Genomic DNA, 17,623 nt, shown 5'->3' with positions numbered 1-17,623 from the left:
CTGCATGCCTGTGCTAAACTCCTGCATGCCTGCCTACACACCCCTGCATGCCCTGCTACTACCCCTGCATGCCTGCCTATCCTGCATGCCTGCTACACTCTGGCATGCCTGCTACACTCCTGCATGCCTGCACACCCCCTGCATGCCTCGCCTAACCCACCTCTGCATGCCCTGCTACACCCCCGCATGCCCATGCTACACTCCTGCATGCCTGCACTCCCTGCTATGCCTGCTGCACTCCCTGCATGCCTGCTACACTCCCTGCATGCCTGCTACACTCCCTGCATGCCTGCTACACTCCTGCATGCCTGCTACACCTCCTGCATGCCTGCTACTCCCTGCATGCCTGCTAAACTCCTGCATGCCTGCTAAACTCCCTGCATGCCTGCTACACTCCCTGCATGCCTGCTACACCCCTGCATGCCTGCTACACTCCTGCATGCCTGCTACCACCGTGCATGCCTGCTACCACCCTCGCATGCCTGCTACACTCCCTGCATGCCTGCTACACTCCCTGCTATGCCTGCTACACCCTCTGCCTGCCCTGCATGCCTGCTACACTCCCTGCATGCCTGCTACACTCCCTGCATGCCTGCTACACTCCCTGCATGCCTGCTACACTCCCTGCTTGCCTGCTACACTCCCTGCATGCCTGCTACACTCCCTGCATGCCTGCTACACTCCCTGCATGCCTGCTACACTCCCTGTATGCCTGCTACACTCCCTGCATGCCTCCTACACTCCCTGCATGGCTCCTACACTCCCTGCATGCCTCCTACACTCCCTGCATGCCTGCTACACTCCCTGCATGCCTGCTACACTCCCTGCATGCCTGTTACACTCCCTGCATGCCTGCTACACTCCCTGCATGCCTGCTACACTCCCTGCAAGCCTGCTACACTCCCTGCATGCCTGCTACACTCCCTGCATGCCTGCTACACTCCCTCTATGCCTGCTACACTCCCTGCATGCCTGCTACACTCCCTGCATGCCTGCTACACTCCCTCTATGCCTGCTGCACTCCCTGCATGCCTGCTACACTCCCTGCATGCCTGCTACACTCCCTGTATGCCTGCTACACTCCCTGTATGCCTGCTACACTCCCTGCATGCCTGCTACACTCCCTGCATGCCTGCTACACTCCCTGCATGCCTGCTACACTCCCTCTATGCCTCCTACACTCCCTGCATGCCTCCTATACTCCCTGCATGCCTCCTACACTCCCTGCATGCCTGCTCCACTCCCTGCATGCCTGCTACACTCCTTGCATGCCAGCTACACTCCCTGCATGCCTGCTCCACTCCCTGCATGCCTGCTACACTCCCTGCATGCCAGCTACACTCCCTGTATGCCTGCTACACTCCCTGCATGCCAGCTACACTCCCTGTATGCCTGCTACACTCCCTGCATGCCAGCTACACTCCCTGCATGCCTGCTACACTCCCTGCATGCCAGCTACACTCCCTGCATGCCAGCTACACTCCCTGCATGCCTGCTACACTCCCTGCATGCCAGCTACACTCCCTGCATGCCAGCTACACTCCCTGCATGCCTGCTCCACTCCCTGTATGCCTGCTACACTCCCTGCATGCCAGCTACACTCCCTGCATGCCTGCTACACTCCCTGCATGCCAGCTACACTCCCTGCATGCCTGCTACACTCCCTGCATGCCTGCTACACTCCCTGCATGCCAGCTACACTCCCTGTATGCCTGCTACACTCCCTGCCTCTATGCCTGCCTGCCTTGAATTCTATCATGTTTCTCACTTTCTTTACCAAAGGAAATTTACTAAGAACTTTCTTTGGGGCCATGGTGACTTATTTCGCAGTTGCACTTGATAAATAACCACCAAAAAAATGTATTATAGCGAAATGCTTGGATGAAAGAGCAGAAGCTTCCTCACTCACCCAGAGACACAGCAAGACTGATGTGAGCAGCTGCCAGAAGGCAGGTGAATGTGTCCCATACGGCCGATAAGCAAAATAACGGCAGATAACCGGAAGTCGAAAAACCGGCCTATAACTGAGTTGGCCAATAAAAGGAACGGCCAATAACCGAGGGTCCACTGTAAGTGCTTTTTTAAGTGTACTTTTGGGGGTCTGAAACGGACTGATCTAATTTACATTATTCCTTATGGGAACAAATTCGTTCAGTAATGGCACTCAAACAGACTTCTGAAATGAATTACGGCCGAAACTTGGGGTACCATTGTATTTGTATATTATGAAACTAATCAGCAAAGATGTCCCTGGTTATCTATGCAACTGTGTTAGCATAATGGACTGGTAAGGTATTCACACATTTAACCCTTTCAGGGTCTGTGCCGCAGTTCTACGGTTTTGAATTGAGGGTCCAAGCTGTAGATCTACGCCATGGGCTCAGTTCACTCTGATAAGCTGTGAGCGGTAAATTTGGGCCTAGATATGAGAGAATATGTCTATGTGGTATGTGTGCACCACATATAACAAATCCTGCAGCACACAGTGCATAATGCGAGAAAAAACTGAGACCGTAATTTTCGATTAAAACAGCGACTTTGCAGTGTTTTTTCGTATGTTTCTTATAGCTGCATTTGCGATTTCTTGGTCTCATTTGATAGGTTTTAATACTAAAAATGGCTTGAAACTGAGCTCAAAGTAGAGGAAATGTTAAATTTTTGCCGATGTTCAAGAGTAAACAAGTGACCTCACACGTCTAATATACGCCAGCTGGTGGGTCTAATATATGTTCACAAATGTTGTGATATTATTTATACAATTATTACAATACTGCATAACAGTAAATCTTCTATTTTTGGTTTGAATAAAAATTCATTATGTGAATGAAAAATCAAAATGGAATTCATTTGTAAAGCCTGAAAACGTAACTAATGAACAGAGGAAATGTTAGCTTAGTGCCAGGAATGCCTGCATTGTTTATTCTGGACCCTATTTTGAAATTGGAATATTTTGAACTTTGTGTAAAATTGGCCAAATTACCAATTTCCGATCACTTTATTTTGTAGTTGAAACAGTTGATTTGGCAATTTCTTGCACTCATTTGATAGAATAGAAGTAATACTAGTGAAATAGCTAAGAATTTGGTCGACTGGAATAATGTAATTGGCCTAAAATGGGAGTCAAAGTCGGTAAAATCAACGATGTGTCAATATCGCTGACACATCAAAATTTGTGAGAGCATAATTTCATCAATTTTCCATCAAATTTCGTACTTTTTGTTTTATTACCTTCAGAAAAACATTCTCTACCATTTCATAAGAAAAAATAACCAAATTTTTTTTCTGAAAATTCTTGGACCCTGGTGCACACTTTGAAATTTGGCCTCTGAACCCTGCAAGGGTTAAAACAGCGAGGATGCAAGCTTTTGTCTACCATAACAAGTTTACACTTATAAGTGCCTCCTGCAGCACAGTTAATCTGTCCTTGGCATCTTTAACTCCTGTCAGAGTGATGTCTCATCAGCATTGTAAATTTGTTCTGCTAATAGATTTTCATCAGCAACAATCTTGACAAACACATCAAGGAATGTCTCTTCTGCTTCATGATCAGCAGATGCTTTATTACCACTAATCTTTAAATATTTAGTGCAGTGTCTTTTCTTTAACTTTCGTAACCAAACTGCTGAATATTCACAGTTACCTTCAGTATTCAATTCATGATAAATTTTTGCTTGTTTCATGATCAGCATTTCGTTAAGTGGCATATGCTCACTCCGATGCTGATGAATCCACTCCATCAATATACAATCCAGATCTATTTTTTTTTTCTCTATGCAAGGTTTCTCTTTTTCATTAACTTTTGTTCATCACTTTCAGCATAGAACTTCAATCATTTGTCCTTCTGTTTCTTTAGGTCGTGGAAAGCGGTTGTTCCAACGTCAAACTGGTCAGACGCTTCACGCTTACACCACTCTCAGATTTACGGCAGGCTCTCTGACCACTATGCATACCTAAATAATGTATATTAAGAGCTGATTTCCTCTATTCTGTTTATTACAATATAGAGTACACTACTGTATAAACATTTAAGAATACTATACGTTGGTTTGCGTGCAGCCAGCAGCAACAGCCTGGTTGATCAGGCTCTGATCCACCAGGAGGCCTGGTCACAGACCGGGCCGCGGGGGCGTTGACCCCCGGAACTCTCTCCAGGTAAACTCCAGGTAAGAAGGTTATAAATAGTGCAAAAGTAACATTAAATCAATATCAAAGGTGGCTGACACAAACCATCAGAGTATGCTCCTTGCTTTAGTGACGAATTCGTTTACTGACGTGGTCTTATGAACATAACTTTGTCGTTAAGTGAGGAGAGACTGTATTATAGGCAAACTTAGGACTAACTTAAGGGGTCGACAATGGACTTCCTGAAAAAAAAAAAAAACGTAAAATTTGGGAAAAAGTTTTTTCCAAAAAATAGTGCATAATTCTGGCAACATGTTGACGTAATCAGCTTGTTTCTATCATATTTCTAAGCAGCTTTTTCCAAAAAAAGTAATTTTTTTTGTTCATGCTGTCATCAAGAGGACATGATGCCAATTCATGTTTTTTTTTTACTCCAAAAATTACGATTTTTATGATTGTTTCATTCCAAATACACTACATGGCATCCTCTCTGTGGACTCCATATTAGTGTTCAGAGTGTGAGTTGCTCAGTAGCCTGTGGGCTTCCGAGAAGTGCAGAGGAGCGCAGTGTCCCGATATTTGGAACACCATGACCATAGAGTTGCACATTATACAGTGGACCCTCGGTTATCTGCCATAATCCGTTCCAGAAGGCCGGCCGATAACCGAAATGGCCGAAAACCAAATTAATATTTCCCATAAGAATTAATGGAAATACAATTAATCTGTTCCAGACAAAAATATTCACAAAAAAATCATTCTTTTAACCCTTTCAGGGTCCAGAGGCCAAATTTCAAAGTGTGCACCAGGGTCCAAGAATTTTCAAAAAAAAATTTGTTATTTTTTCTTATGAAATGGTAGAGAATATTTTTCTGAAGGTAATAAAACAAAAAGTACGAAATTTGATGGAAAATTGACGAAATTATGCTCTCGTGAATTTTGGTGTGTCAGAGATATTTATGCATCAATAATTTTGCCGACTGACTCCCATTTTAGGCCAGTTACATTATTCCAGTCGACCAAATTCTTAGCTATTTCACTAGTATTACTTCTATTCTATCGATTGAGCAAAAGAAATCGCCAAGTCAACTGTTTCAACTACAAAATAAAGTGATCAGAAAATGGTAATCTGGCCAATTTAATGCAAAGTTCAAAATATTTCAATTTCAAATAGGGTCCAGAATAAACAATGCAGGCATTCCTGGCACTAAACTAGCATTTCCTCTGTTCATTAGCTATGTTTTCAGGGTTTACAAATGAATTCCATTTTGATTTTTTATTCGTATAATTAATTTTTATTCAAACCAAAAAATAGAAGATTTGCTGTTATGCAATACTGCAATAATTGTACAAATAATATCACATTTGTGAATGTATATTAGACCCACCAGCTGGCGCATATTAGACGTGTGAGGTCATTTGTTTCCTCTTGAACATCAGCAAAAATTTAACATTTCCGCTACTTTGAGCTCAGTTTCAAGCCATTTTCAGTATTAAAACCAATCAAAATCATCTGTATTTCTGTAATATATCTTCCATTCTGTCGAATGAGACCAAGAAATCGCAAATACATCTATAATAATAATAATAATATCTTTATTTACTGCAAGTACATGTACATGGTATACAGGCGTACCTGGCAACAATGACATACTACTATATAGAAAGCCCTTGTTATGCTCCACATGTCGGGCAAATTAGGTCAGTGTCCCAGGATGCGACCCACACCAGTCGACTAACACCCAGGTAAACATCAAAATGGTATACAATACCGGCAGGTTGTTAGGTAAGACACATATGCAACAGTTAGACAACTTTATTCCGAAACGTTTCGCCTGTCGGTATTGTATACCATTTTGATGTTCATCTTGTCAGACACTGCAACACATGGCATCTTGGTACAGAAAACACCTTGGACAACCTTTTCAAGTGAGAAGTGTTAGATCTGAGAGGGACATGACCTCTCAGTGGCTACATTCTCACTACTACTACTACTACTCTGCACCTCTCCTTCCGACAGTATTTAAGTCTCCGCACTGTCGCTTGATCTTCAGATAGTTCCTGACTATGGAACTGAACTTCTCCAGGCTGAGGGACTGACAACCTCAAATTCTACGACTTTAAGGGTGATGGATTGATTACATCGTCTTCACATCTCTATTGTTCCTGCCTACTTTCTGTATTCGACTGAAGAAGCCTACTGTGTAGGCGAAATGTTTCGGAATAAAGTTGTCTAACTGTTGCATATGTGTCTTACCTAATAACACCCAGGTACCCATTTTACTGATGGGGAACATAGACAACAGGTGGAAAGAAACACGCCCAATGTTTCTACTCTGGCTGGGAATCAAACCCAGGCCCTCGCCCTGTGAAGCGAGAGCGTTAACCACCAGGCCACCAGAGTCCAACATACGAAAAAACACTGCAAAGTCGCTGCTTTAATAGAAAATTACGGTCTCAGTTTTTTCTATCATTATGCACTGTGTGCTGCAGGATTTGTTTTATGTGGTGCACACATACCACATAGATGTACTCTCTCATATCTAGGCCCAAATTTACCGCTCACAGCTTATCAGAGTGAGCTGAGCTCGTGGCGAAGATCTACGGTTTGGACCCTCAACATAAAGCCATAGTTCTACGGCATGGACCCTGAAAGGGCTAATATTTGAATTTATTGTTTTGTAAATGTAGGGTGCACAGTACAGTAATTTTCTTGTTACCCCCAGTAATATTATAGTGTAAACATTTTCTTTGATGTTGGATTAGAGAAAACATTATTCTTGCCATCACTCCTACAAGTCGCCTGGCTACCACATCTCATATTTATGTTAATTTATTATACTGTGGGGTGTATTTATCAATGATTATATGTTATGTAGCATGTTTGTTATATAATTTTGAAAAAATATTCCATACATGGATTAATGGAAATGTCTATAATAAAGTAATATATACATTTAATGCGCCCAAGAGATTATTATTAGTATTATTAATATGCGTCAAGAGTAGAGAGACTCTTAGTTATTTTAATGTTTACCTGCACTCCATCACAGTGTAAGTATACAGTATTTAGGTACAGGTACACATAAGTATAATTATCAGAGTACATATAAAATATGCAATAACTTTAAAACACTTGAAATTCTGGAAAGTTTGCAGACATAATAGAGACGTGCTCACGGAGAATGTCAACAAACTGGGTGGGGTGCGCCGTATTAGAAAGATAGGGAGCTGTATAGCGAGTTTTGGTCATAATTTGAAATTGCCGTATTAGCGGAACGCCGTAAGGCGGGGAACTACTGTAGTAGGTGTGAATATTTTGTATAGTAAGTAGGCTAAGGTCTTTGAAGAGCAGGGGGGTGGGTTGTCTAGCATTGGATTGTGCAATAATTCATACTGCAGCTTTCTGCTGAGTTATTACTGGCTCAACAAAAAGCTGCAGGACAAATTATCACACAATCCAATGTTAGAGAGCATATCCCCCTGTACCATTTGGTACAGATGAAGTACTTTCCTGCCAGTTCCACACCCTGTTAGATGGTGAGTATGTATCAGCCATCGCTGTCACAGCTAATGGTCTTGTCACTGCTGGTCTTGTCACTGCTGGTCTTGTCACTGCTGGTCTTGTCACTGCTGGTCTTGTCACTGCTGGTCTTGTCACTGCTGGTCTTGTCACTGCTAGTCTTGTCACTGCTGGTCTTGTCACTGCTGGTCTTGTCACTGCTGGTCTTGTCACTGCTGGTCTTGTCACTGCTGGTCTTGTCACTGCTGTCATGGCTAGTATTGTAAACTGGTTTTGTCACAGCTGGTGTGACTGTTGTTGTCATGGCTGGTGTTCTCACAACTGTTGTTGTCACAACTGGTGTTGTCACTACTGGTGTTGTCACTGGTGACATGGCTGGTGCTGTTGTCATTGTCATGGCTAGTGCTGTTTTGTCATGGCTGGTGCTGTTGTCATTGTCATAGCTGGTGCTGCTGTCATAGTCATGGCTGGTGCTGCTGTCATAGTCATGGCTGGTGCTGCTGTCATAGTCATGGCTGGTGCTGTTGTCATTGTCATGGCTGGTGCTGTTGTCACTGGTGTTGTTGTCAGGGCTGGTGTTGTCACTGTTGCTTTGTCATGGCTGGTGCTGGTGTTTTAGTCATGGCTGGTGCTGTCGTCACTCTTCTTGTAATGGCTGGTGCTGATGTCACTGGTGTTGTCAGAGCTGGTGCTGTTGTCATAGCTGTCACACCTGGTACTGATGTTATGGCTGGTGCTGTTGTCACTGGTGTTGTTATGGCTGGTGCTGTTGTCACTGGTGTTGTAATGGCTGTTGCTGCTGTCACTGGTGTTGTCATGGCTGGTGCTGTTGTCACTGGTGTTGTCACGGCAAGTGCTGTTTTCACGGTAGGTGCTGTTGTCACGGTAGGTGCTGTTGTCACTAGTGCTGTTGTCACTGCTGTCACGGCTAGTGCTGTTGTCACTGGTGTTGCCACGGCTAGTGCTGTTGTCACGGATAGTGCTATCGTCACTGGTGTCACAGCTAGTGCTGTTGTCTGGTGCTGTCAGAGCTAGTGCTGCTGTTACTGGTGTTGTCATAGCTAGTGCTGTTGTCACAGCTAGTGCTGCTGTCACTGGTATTGTCATAGCCAGTGGTGGTATCAGTGGTGTCACAGATGGTGCTGTTGTCATGGCTGATGTCACTGTTGTCATGATGTTATCACCGGTGGTGTTGTCACTGCTGTTGTCATGGCTGCTGGTGTTGTCATCACTGGTGCTGTTGTCACTAGTGTTGTCTTGGCTGGTGGTACTATCACTGCTATTGCTGCCCTGGCTGTTGTCACAGCTGGTCTTGGTGCTGCATGTCATTTTCTAATACCAATGAACGCACAATTAAAATCACAATCAGTCTCCTGCATCAGTATCATGCTGTCTAGATGTCTTACTATATTATTATTATTATTATAATAATCAAAAAGAAGCGCTAAACCACAAGGGCTATACAGCGCTGATGTCTCGCTATAGAACAATGAAACAAGACACCAGCAAGTGTCACACCTTCTGTGACGCTGCACTATTTTATAGGAGATTATTCTGCATCACTATCACTGGAATCGCCATTCTGCTCCTTATATTTCTCTCCGTTCTCATCACTCCAATCACTATCCAAATCAAGGGTAAAAAGCTGTCAATATCCACTTTTTGTGGTATGACCAGAGGTGGAAGGCAAGTTTATCGAAGTACAATTATAATACATAATGTGTGCAAATTACCTAGGATAACGCAGTTAAAGTTGAATTAGCGGTTTCTTAATTCCTGGTCAAACCATCATTGATGTCACCTTCACATCCAGATAATGATGCTTCATTATCATTCTCAATGCCATGTTAAGCTATGTTTACCGGGTATTACCCACAATGCCCTGGGTATACCCACATACCCTGGATTATTTTCCTAGGAGGCATGAGATAGTTACCACACACACTGCCAAGGCCTAAAATGGCAGCGCATAGCAAATTTGAGGCCTAGAAAAATTTTACTTACTTGTATGTTGGACACAATCCAAGATTTAAATTTAGTAACTTTATTAATCTTTATCACATCTTCATTGTTACTTTTTACTTTCATTATTTTGTATCAGAATTATTATCCGGCCTTTCTAATTGCAATAACAAAATAAAAAATAATTAATAAGAAGAAATATAAAAAAAATAGCAAATATTAAAATATATTATAACATAGTAACTAATAATATAGTATAATAACTAAATAATAACTAATATTAATAAAAAACATAATTAAACAGGTTATAATTAATATCTTTTAAGGGGAAGCTCTAAACCCGTACTGGTTATATAGTACCCAAAGAATGCGAGGCAATCATCCTTGATCCAAGGAGAGGGAAGGCTCCAATACCTGGAATCAAGAGCCAAATACCAGGAAACTGTCCTAACCCCTGCAGGTGCTGTTGCAGGGATCTTGATCCGTGGTAGCAGGATTATAATAATAAAAACTAGGTGCTAAACCCACAAGGGTCATACATCTCTCCAGTAGTAAAATAATCTTCCATTTCCTTGGATCAAACTTCATTACTTTCTATTTCTCCGGTGATTCAATATGTGATTATTACATTTAGGGGAGAAGCGCTAAGCCCGTAGGAGCCACACAATGCCTGGAGGACCTGGCGGCAATCAGGTATGATCCAAGGAAGCGGAGAATCGCTGAAGTTCCCTGGATCAAGAGCACTTCAGTGATAATACAGGTAAACAGCTGATCATTTGTTGACATCAGCAGAGCAGAGGTGCGACCTTATTACAGCATTTAACAGCATAATTGGGCAGTTACAGCATTGTTGCTGTCATGGCGGGCAGGAGGCAGCTTGCTGCAGCTGCAGCTGCTGTAACACTGTTAATATAACGAGTATGTGAGGATATAATGAAGTAATAATGACTCACCAGGTACTGTCTTCCTCCTCCAGTGTCATGACTGACTAACACTGTTGCCAGACACCACTAACAACCCTCACTGGGCCCGGGGACCAGGGCCCAGGGACCAGGGCCCGGGGACCAGGGACCAGGGCCCGGGGACCAGGGACCAGGGCCCGGCGACCAGGGCCCGGGGACCAGGGCCCGGCGACCAGGGCCCGGGGACCAGGGCCCGGGGACCAGGGCCCGGGGACCAGGACCCGGGGACCAGGGCCCGGCGACCAGGGCCCGGGGACCAGGGCCCGGGGACCAGGGACCAGGGCCCGGGGACCAGGGCCCGGGGACCAGGGCCCGGGGACCAGGGCCCGGGGACCAGGGCCCGGGGACCAGGGCCCGGGGACCAGGACCCGGCGACCAGGGACCAGGGCCCGGGGACCAGGGCCCGGGGACCAGGGCCCGGGGACCAGGGCCCGGGGACCAGGGCCCGGGGACCAGGACCCGGCGACCAGGGACCAGGGACCAGGGCCTGGGGACCAGGACCCAGGGACCAGGGCCCGGGGACCAGGGCCCGGGGCCCGGGGACCAGGGCCCGGCGACCTGGGCCCGGGGACCGAGGACCAGGGCCCAGTGATGGAGTGAGGCTTTGTCAAAGTGACAAAGTTCCTGGAGAGCGAAACGTTGCCACAATAAAATGTCACATTAGTTACAATTGTGTCCTTTTACTTTACAACACTATATCTGAATATAAAACAAATTCCAACCACACGATAAAGAGAGAAATTAATGTAAAAGACCTGGGAGTGATCATGTCGGAGGATCTCACCTTCAAGGACCATAACATTGTATCAATCGCATCTGCTAGAAAAATGACAGGATAGATAATGAGAACCTTCAAAACTAGGGAGGCCAAGCCCATGATGACACTCTTCAGGTCACTTGTTCTATCTAGGCTGGAATATTGCTGCACACTAACAGCACCTTTCAAGGCAGGTGAAATTGCTGACCTAGAAAATGTACAGAGAACCTTCACGGCACGCATAACGGAGATAAAACACCTCAATTACTGGGAGCGCTTGAGGTTCCTAAACCTGTATTCCCTGGAATGCAGGCGGGAGAGATACATGATTATATACACCTGGAAAATCCTAGAGGGACTAGTACCGAACTTGGACACGAAAATCACTCTGTGGTCAGTCAAACAAACGGGCTTCCACATGCATAAATTGTCATTTCTGTGGAAATTGGTGTCACGCCCCTTGTGCAGATATCCAAGAACTAGCTACAAGCAGTATTAAAACAGGGAAGTGTTTTTGGGTATGCCCAAATGAGATAAATCTGTGGACTAAAATCACAAGGGTATTAAAAGAGGTCAACATCAAAGCTGCTTTCATAGAAAACCTGGAAGCTTTCTACAACAGATGGGAACATAAAAAGTCCGGGCTGAATGGTACTGCCCTTGATACTGGCCATGTAGTCAGAAACTGTAAGGCTGGAGATGATGTCCTGGTAGTCAGTAAATGGGGGGCTGATAGTGCTGTCCTGGGAGACAGTAATGGGGAAGCTGGAGGTGCTGTCCTGGGAGACAGTAATGGTGAAGCTGGAGGTGCTGTCCTGGGAGACAGTAATGGTGAAGCTGGAGGTGCTGTCCTGGGAGACAGTAATGGTGAAGCTGGAGATGCTGTCCTGGGAGACAGTACTGGGGAAGCTGGAGATGCTGTCCTGGGAGACAGTAATGGTGAAGCTGGAGATGCTGTCCTGGGAGACAGTAATGGTGAAGCTGGAGATTTTGTCCAGGTAGTCGGGAATTATACGCAGGAAGGAATACATATGAATGACCTCATAGGGGACAGGAGCCATAGTAGGGAAACAAGTGTAGTCAAAGATAAGATAAAACCAATATTGCAAACTAGAAATACCGCAGGAAATAGCAAACAAGAGGACTCCACTAGCAATAGTGAGGATATATTACCAAAAACAAATGGTGGGAGCTATATTGTTGGTGCTAGGGAGGATAGAAGTAAGACAGGGAAACATGCACCAACAGGGAATACAGTCACAGAAACCCAAGGCAAACGGAAACCAAGCCTGTGCACATACTATGCACTTGGTATCTGCTGGCATGGGAAATCTGGAAAAACAGATGGGACGTGCAACTATGACCACCCTAGAAAATGCCATGCCCATATGACAACAGGAAAATGCAAACTCCCTTCCTGTAAGCTTTTTCACCCTGAACTGTGTACCTCTTCAGTACAGGAAAGACTGTGCTATAACTTAAATTGCCAGGCATACCATCTAAAGGGGACAAAAAGATACAAAACATCCAGGCCATGGGAAAACCTGGGTAGCCACAGCCACTCAAGAGGGAGAGGTTTTTTAGTGCCAGGAAGGAAAAAAAACTGGCAGGAAATGGCAGAAATCGTACACCAAATCCAGTCATTCCTGGAGTGGAACCACAGTCGATGGCCTCCACTCCAAACCAACAGATACAGATACTAATGCCGGAAAAAAAATATCCCCCCAGTACCAACAATACCACCAGTCCGATAACATTCTTCTTTGCAAATATACAGGGTCTAAAGCCAGCAACAAACAACAAAATACCTTTCATCCGTGGACTGCTTGCAGAGGCAAAGGCAATGTTCGCGGCTTTCACTGAGACCCACATAAAGGATCACTTGGACAACGAAATATGGATCCCAGGTTACAACCTATACAGATGTGACAGAGTGAACAGGCAAAAGGGGGGGGGGTTGGCCTGTACATTGCAGAGTCACTTGTTTGCACAGAACTGCTAAATGCCTCAAATGATGTAGTGGAAGTTTTAGCAGTAAAGGTCGAGAACCAAAACCTAGTCATTATGATAGTCTACAAGCCTCCGGATGCAACATCCCAGCAATTCCAGGAACAGCTGTTAAAAATTGACCACTGTCTGGAAAACCTTCCAGCTCCTGCACCCAACATCTTGCTCCTGGGGGATTTCAACTTAAGGCACCTAAAATGGAGGAATATAGCAAATAATATTGTTGCAGTAATAACACCAGGAGGCAGCTCTGATGAAAACTCACACTCACGCGAGCTTTTAAATCTCTGCACAAAATTCAATTTAAACCAGCAAATAATAGAGCCTACTAGACTGGAGAATACACTAGACCTCATCTTCACTAACAATGATGATCTGATAAGAAATATCACCATATCAAAAACAATATACTCAGATCACAACATAATTGAGGTTCAGTCATGTATGCGCGGAGCCCCAGACCGACATAATGAGATTAGTCACGAGGGAGCATTCACCAAATTCAACTTCAATAACAAAAACATAAAGTGGGACCAAGTAAACCAAGTCCTAACCGATATAAGCTGGGAAGATATACTAAGCAACACAGACCCCAACTTATGCCTAGAACAGATTAACTCGGTAGCACTCGATGTATGCACAAGGCTTATTCCTCTAAGGAAAAGGAGGAGTAGATGTAAAACAGAAAGAGACAGGCGCTCCCTTTACAGGCGACGGAAAAGAATAACAGAGCGGCTAAAAGAGGTCAATATATCTGAAATGCGTAGGGAGACACTGGTCAGAGAAATAGCAAGCATCGAACTTAAGCTAAAAGAATCCTTTAGGAGTCAGGAATCGCGGGAAGAACTAAAAGCCATAAATGAAATCGAAAGAAACCTAAAGTATTTCTTCTCCTATGCCAAATCAAAATCGAGAACAACGTCCAGTATTGGGCCCCTACTTAAACAAGATGGGTCCTACACAGATGACAACAAGGATCCTAAATGATCCTAAATGGATGAACAATAGATTAAAATATCTGATTGGTCAAAAGAGAGGCATATATAGGCAAATCAAAAGAGGAGAGGGGCAATTAAGAAATCGATATATTCAGTTAAAGAGAGAAATAAAAAAGGGAATTCGAAAAGCAAAAAGAGATTATGAGGTTAAAGTTGCAAAAGAATCGAAGACTAACCCGAAAGGATTCTTTCAGGTATACAGAAGTAAGATCAGGGACAAGATAGGCCCACTCAAAAGTTCCTCGGGTCAGCTCACTGACAGTGATAAGGAAATGTGTAGAATTTTTAACACATACTTCCTCTCAGTTTTTACACAGGAGGATACCAGCGATATTCCAGTAATGATAAATTATGTAGAACAGGACGATAATAAACTGTGCACTATTAGGGTCACAAGTGACATGGTCCTTAGGCAAATAGATAAATTAAAACCTAACAAATCCCCAGGCCCTGATGAACTGTATGCAAGGGTTCTAAAGGAATGTAAAGAGGAGCTTAGCACACCTTTGGCTAATCTTTTCAACATATCACTACAAACTGGCATGGTGCCAGATAAGTGGAAAATGGCAAATGTGATACCTATTTTCAAAACAGGTGACAGGTCCTTAGCTTCGAACTATAGACCAATAAGCCTAACCTCCATAGTGGGAAAATTTATGGAATCAATAATTGCCGAGGCAGTTCGTAGCCATCTTGAAAAGCATAAATTAATCAACGAATCTCAGCATGGTTTTACAAAGGGGCGTTCCTGCCTTACGAATTTATTAACTTTTTTCACTAAGGTATTTGAGGAGGTAGATCATGGTAATGAATATGATATTGTGTATATGGACTTCAGTAAGGCTTTTGACAGGGTCCCACATCAGAGACTATTGAGGAAAATTAAAGCACATGGAATAGGAGGAGAAATTTTTTCCTGGATAGAGGCATGGTTGACAAATAGGCAGCAGAGAGTTTGCATAAATGGGGAGAAATCAGAGTGGGGAAGCGTCACGAGCGGTGTTCCACAGGGGTCAGTGTTGGGCCCCCTGCTGTTCACAATCTACATAAACGACATAGATGAGGGCATAAAGAGCGACATCGGCAAGTTTGCCGATGACACCAAAATAGGCCGTTGAATTCATTCTGACGAGGACATTCGAGCACTCCAGGAAGATTTGAATAGACTGATGCAGTGGTCGGAGAAGTGGCAGATGCAGTTTAATATAGACAAATGCAAAGTTCTAAATGTTGGACAGGACAATAACCATGCCACATATAAACTAAATAATGTAGATCTTAATATTACGGATTGCGAAAAAGATTTAGGAGTTCTGGTTAGCAGTAATCTGAAACCAAGACAACAGTGCATAAGTGTTCGCAATAAAGCTAATAGAATCCTTGGCTTCATATCAAGAAGCATAAATAATAGGAGTCCTCAGGTTGTTCTTCAACTCTATACATCCTTGGTTAGGCCTCATTTAGATTATGCTGCACAGTTTTGGTCACCGTATTACAGAATGGATATAAATTCTCTGGAAAATGTACAAAGGAGGATGACAAAGATGATCCCATGTATCAGAAACCTTCCCTATGAGGATAGACTAAGGGCCCTGAAACTGCACTCTCTAGAAAGACGTAGAATTAGGGGGGATATGATTGAGGTGTATAAATGGAAGACAGGAATAAATAAAGGGGATGTAAATAGTGTGCTGAAAATATCTAGCCTAGACAGGACTCGCAGCAATGGTTTTAAGTTGGAAAAATTCAGATTCAGGAAGGATATAGGAAAGTACTGGTTTGGTAATAGAGTTGTGGATGAGTGGAACAAACTCCCAAGTACCGTTATAGAGGCCAGAACGTTGTGTAGCTTTAAAAATAGGTCTCAAGTCCCAATATGACTCAGTTTTTAGCAAGCCGCTAACCAGACTGAGAGTCGAAGATCAAAATGAATTTTTTATGAGAGAGCCACAAAATTTGATTAACACAAGCCTATCCGATGTTATCCTGACGCCAAATGACTTCGAACAGGCGATAAATGACATGCCCATGCTGTTGTGATAGAAACACAGGCCTTATCTCTAGGCTTTATTGAACATAGAATCTTCATAGTACTTCTGCAACAACAAAATATAATGACTAGTACATCTAATAATGGCTTCTACAGGGATGGTGATGTCTTGCATATGTCAAGAGAAAAGTTATAACTACAGGCCACATATTTAAACTCACCATGTAATCTGCATCGGTGATAAATGGATAAAGTAGGAGAGAATCACACACCATATGTTGGTGCCCATGACGCACGCCAAACTGTTGTTGTTGTTAAGGGCCCCTAGAGGTGGTGCAGTATTATCCTGCTGCTGCTCCCCACAGGACCAGTATCACTACAATCTCCCCCTTCTAAAATATCAGAGACAGTAATCTCCCAAACTGTTAGGTGGGCGACGTACACGTCCCGACCTTCGTAGCCCTTGAGCCTCTTCACCAGGTTCGATATTTTCCAGCGGGGTTTGATTAACTGCTGGAGCAGAATCCTCTATTTCCATAGGGGTAGTCTCAAGGGGCTTTCCAGGAGAAAACGAAGCATCTTTCACATCTATTGGTGTATCTTGAGATTCCACACTAATAGGGATTTCAACTGGGGCTAAATGTCTTGTAGATACTGTAGTCTCTTCACCATTTTGGTAGCGAATGTGGGCGTAATGTGGATTAGCTTGCAGGAGCTCTACCTCTTCCACTAAAGGATCCGTCTTGTTCATCCTACGGTGACTCTTCAGGAGAACGGGTCCAGGATGACATAACCAAGTGGGCACGGAGGCTCCCGTAGAGGAACGACGTGAATAGTTGAGGAGTCTTTCATGAGGGGTTGCATTAGTAGCTGTGCACAGCAGTGATCTAATAGAGTGAAGTGCATCAGGTAGGACAGTTTGCCAGTGTTGAACAGGTAGATTGCGCGACTTTAATGTCATTGTAACTGCCTTCCATATAGTACCATTGAACCGCTCCACTTGACCATTGCCTTGAGGGTTGTAGCTTGTTGTTCTGCTGCAGGCAATACCTTTGCTAGCCAAAAACTCCTGAAGTTCGTTACTCATGAACGAGGATCCCCTGTCTGAATGGATATAAGCTGGCATACCAAAAATAGAGAACAACTGTGAAAGACAACTAATAACAGTTGAAGCAGCCATATTTGCACAGGGGAATACAAAGGGAAACCTTGAATATTCATCTACTATGTTAAGGAAATACCTATTCTGATTTGTGCTTGGTAGAGGTCCTTTGAAATCTATATTCAATCTTTCGAAAGGCT

The 17,623-nt window shown here is 43.9% G+C and overlaps 1 protein-coding gene across 3 annotated transcripts in view; it reads right to left on the bottom strand.

The window, feature by feature from the left end:
- The window catches only part of TBC1D23 (TBC1 domain family member 23), a 158,355-nt gene extending 147,676 nt beyond the window's left edge, over positions 1-10,679 (bottom strand). For 2 of the 3 annotated variants that reach the window (XM_070093991.1, XM_070093983.1), the window contains exon 1: positions 10,561-10,679. In XM_070093991.1, the coding sequence (XP_069950092.1) occupies positions 10,561-10,589 (29 nt within the window). In that variant the 5' untranslated portion in view covers positions 10,590-10,679. Of the gene's footprint in view, positions 1-10,235; positions 10,510-10,560 lie in introns of those variants that run through there. The other variant, XM_070093985.1, reaches the window with a different exon arrangement.
- Between the last annotated feature and the right edge of the window lie 6,944 nt (positions 10,680-17,623).

The sequence above is a fragment of the Cherax quadricarinatus genome, chromosome 4 (assembly GCF_038502225.1).
Source record: "Cherax quadricarinatus isolate ZL_2023a chromosome 4, ASM3850222v1, whole genome shotgun sequence".
Classification (NCBI taxonomy): Eukaryota; Metazoa; Arthropoda; class Malacostraca; order Decapoda; family Parastacidae; genus Cherax; species Cherax quadricarinatus.
This window is presented reverse-complemented; position numbering and strand designations above follow the sequence as displayed.